This window comes from Mustela putorius, unplaced genomic scaffold, assembly GCF_011764305.1.
Source record: "Mustela putorius furo isolate JIRA1106 unplaced genomic scaffold, ASM1176430v1.1 tig00003988_pilon_pilon_pilon, whole genome shotgun sequence".
NCBI classification, from domain to species: Eukaryota; Metazoa; Chordata; class Mammalia; order Carnivora; family Mustelidae; genus Mustela; species Mustela putorius.
Window position 1 is genome coordinate 138382 of NW_025422127.1, and position 2434 is coordinate 140815.

General features: G+C 33.5%; 1 protein-coding gene across 1 annotated transcript; it reads left to right on the forward strand.

Moving 5' to 3' along the window:
- Positions 1–1079: 1079 nt before the first annotated feature.
- LOC101680288 (olfactory receptor 6C74-like) lies at positions 1080–2018 on the forward strand. Its single transcript, XM_004781543.1, has one exon. The coding sequence runs from the start codon at positions 1080–1082 to the stop codon at positions 2016–2018; it is 939 nt and encodes a 312-aa protein (XP_004781600.1).
- The last annotated feature ends 416 nt before the right edge of the window (positions 2019–2434 follow it).

A 2434-nucleotide genomic window follows, 5' to 3' on the forward strand; every position in this document is an offset into this window, starting at 1 on the left:
GGAGAACATTTTATCCTTAAAATTTTTACTTACTAAATTACATATTTTAGTTACCTATTTATTATTTTTTTATTTTAAAAAATTGTCTTAGTAATTTGTATATTTTAAATCTTCTATTTTTTTTTTTTTTACTCAAATTTGCTATCCTGTCTCTTTAAACCCTTTTTATCTTCTGGGTTTCTATAAAGCTTTGTCTTTATTGCTCTCTTCTCATTATCTCTAACACCTCAGACAATTTTATGAACACTAATTTGTATATTTCTCTCTGCATCTCTATTATTTTTCTCATTTTCACCTTATTTTACTTGATCTATTCTCAGAACTATAACATGCAGATGAAAACTGAGCTTTTTTCTTATATACACTGAAATTACCAGACTTTTCCCACTGATTTTGTTTCAGGATACAAACTAGGAAGGGGTTATATTGAAGAAATGGAAACACTAATAAGGATGGCAAATAAATAAATTCCCAATATCTCAAAGTCACTTATCTGAAATTGTATCTCATTAGCCATGAAAATAAAGGACACAAGAATCAGGTATTTGAGTTGATTAGTTGAAGAAAATGGTAAAGTTATGACAGCCCTGTTGTTGAAGACCACAAGGGGTGTCTGTGTGTGTGTTAAATGGAATAAATGGGCTGCTGTACTTTTAAGGACAGATATCACTTTGTTTCTAGTATGCATACCTTTTAATTGAACAAGAAATGGCATCCATTCCAATTCTTGTGTAAATTCAAGAGAGGAAAAGCATTTTTCTATGTTTGAAATCTCCCTCTAATTTCCATCAAATTTATCTCCTTAAAATATCAACAATTTATACCATCATATAGGTTATTCGCCAGTAGAATTACAAACTGAAGATGGAATTCTCTGTCCAGATGCTCTGGAAATGCAAACTATTGTTTCTCCTGGCATACCCATCTTCAAAACCTGAATGAACATTGTGTTACTCTATCTGAAATGTCGCTTGCTAACCTTATTTTAGACAATTAAATCACTCTTATTTTTCTACTGGGATTGCCAATTTCTTTCTGTTTTTCTTTCCTATTTAGAACTGGAAAAATAGAGGATAGTAATGGGAAACCACACACGAGCAATAGTGTTTATACTGGCAGGTTTGACTGATGACCCACAATTGAAAGTTGTGTTGTTTGTCTTTCTGCTTCTCACCTACTTGCTGAGTATCACTGGCAATCTGACCATCATCACACTCACCCTGGTGGATACTCACCTCAAGACCCCCATGTATTTTTTCCTTAGGAATTTTTCCTTCCTAGAAATTTCCTATACTACTACATGCATCCCTAAATTGTTGGTTACTATGGCAACTGGAGACAAAACCATTACCTATGATAATTGTATTACTCAAGTGTTTTTTGCCTTCCTTCTTGGTGCATCTGAATTTTACTTGCTGGCTGCTATGTCCTATGACCGCTATGTTGCCATCTGTAAGCCCCTGCATTACACAACCATCATGAACAGTAAGATCTGCATTCAACTTGTCTTCTGTTGTTGGCTTGCTGGATTCTTTACCATCTTTGTTCCTCTCCTCTTGGGACTAAAGCTTGACTTCTGTGCGTCCAAAATTATTGACCATTTCTACTGTGATACAACTCCCCTCATGCAGATCTCATGCTCAGACACACAGCTCGTTGAGACCATGGGGTTCATTTCTGCATCGATGACACTTGTGGTCACATTGCTAATGGTTATAATTTCATATGCTTTTATTGCCTTAACAATTCTAAAAATCCCTTCAAGTAAGCAGAAGAAAAAAGCTTTTTCAACATGTTCTTCTCACATGATTGTGATATCCCTCTCTTATGGCAGCTGCATCTTCATGTATGTTAAACCTTCAGTTAAACAAAGAATATCTTTTTCCAAGGGAATTGCAGTGCTCAATACTTCCGTGGCCCCACTATTGAATCCTTTCATCTATACTTTAAGGAACCAGCAAGTGAAAAAAGCTTTCATGAACATGATACACAGGGTTGTTTCTTTCTCAAGCAAATGAGTGTCCTGTTGCATTTTATACAAAGGAAATAAACAAAGGAACCCCTAATAATATCAATGTATCCAGTAGTAGCTTCCAATACACAGTTTCTTCTGGTTTGTTTTTATTTTTTTATTTTGTATTTTTTGCTTCCATGTCTATGATATTCATCTTTACCTCTTCTCAAGCTCTATTTGCACAAAAAAATCTTTGTTCCAAAGAATTTAATTTTCTTTATGTCCTTCAAGAGATATTTTTTTTTCTCATCTCAATTCTTTTACCTGTGAATATCTGAAAGAAATGGAGGTAAGCTTTCAGTCTGTCTGTTATCTTTGAATTCTAGTCAAGAATATAAAGTATTTTTTTCTCATTCTTTCTAAAAGAAATAAATCTTTAAAAAAATAAAACTAATAAAACATTGTGCATTAGAGTTTATT

What these genes read in the sequence shown, in the direction of transcription:
- LOC101680288 (XM_004781543.1), top strand. Translation starts at nt 1,080, where the DNA reads ATGGGAAACCACACACGAGCAATAGTGTTTATACTGGCAGGTTTGACT.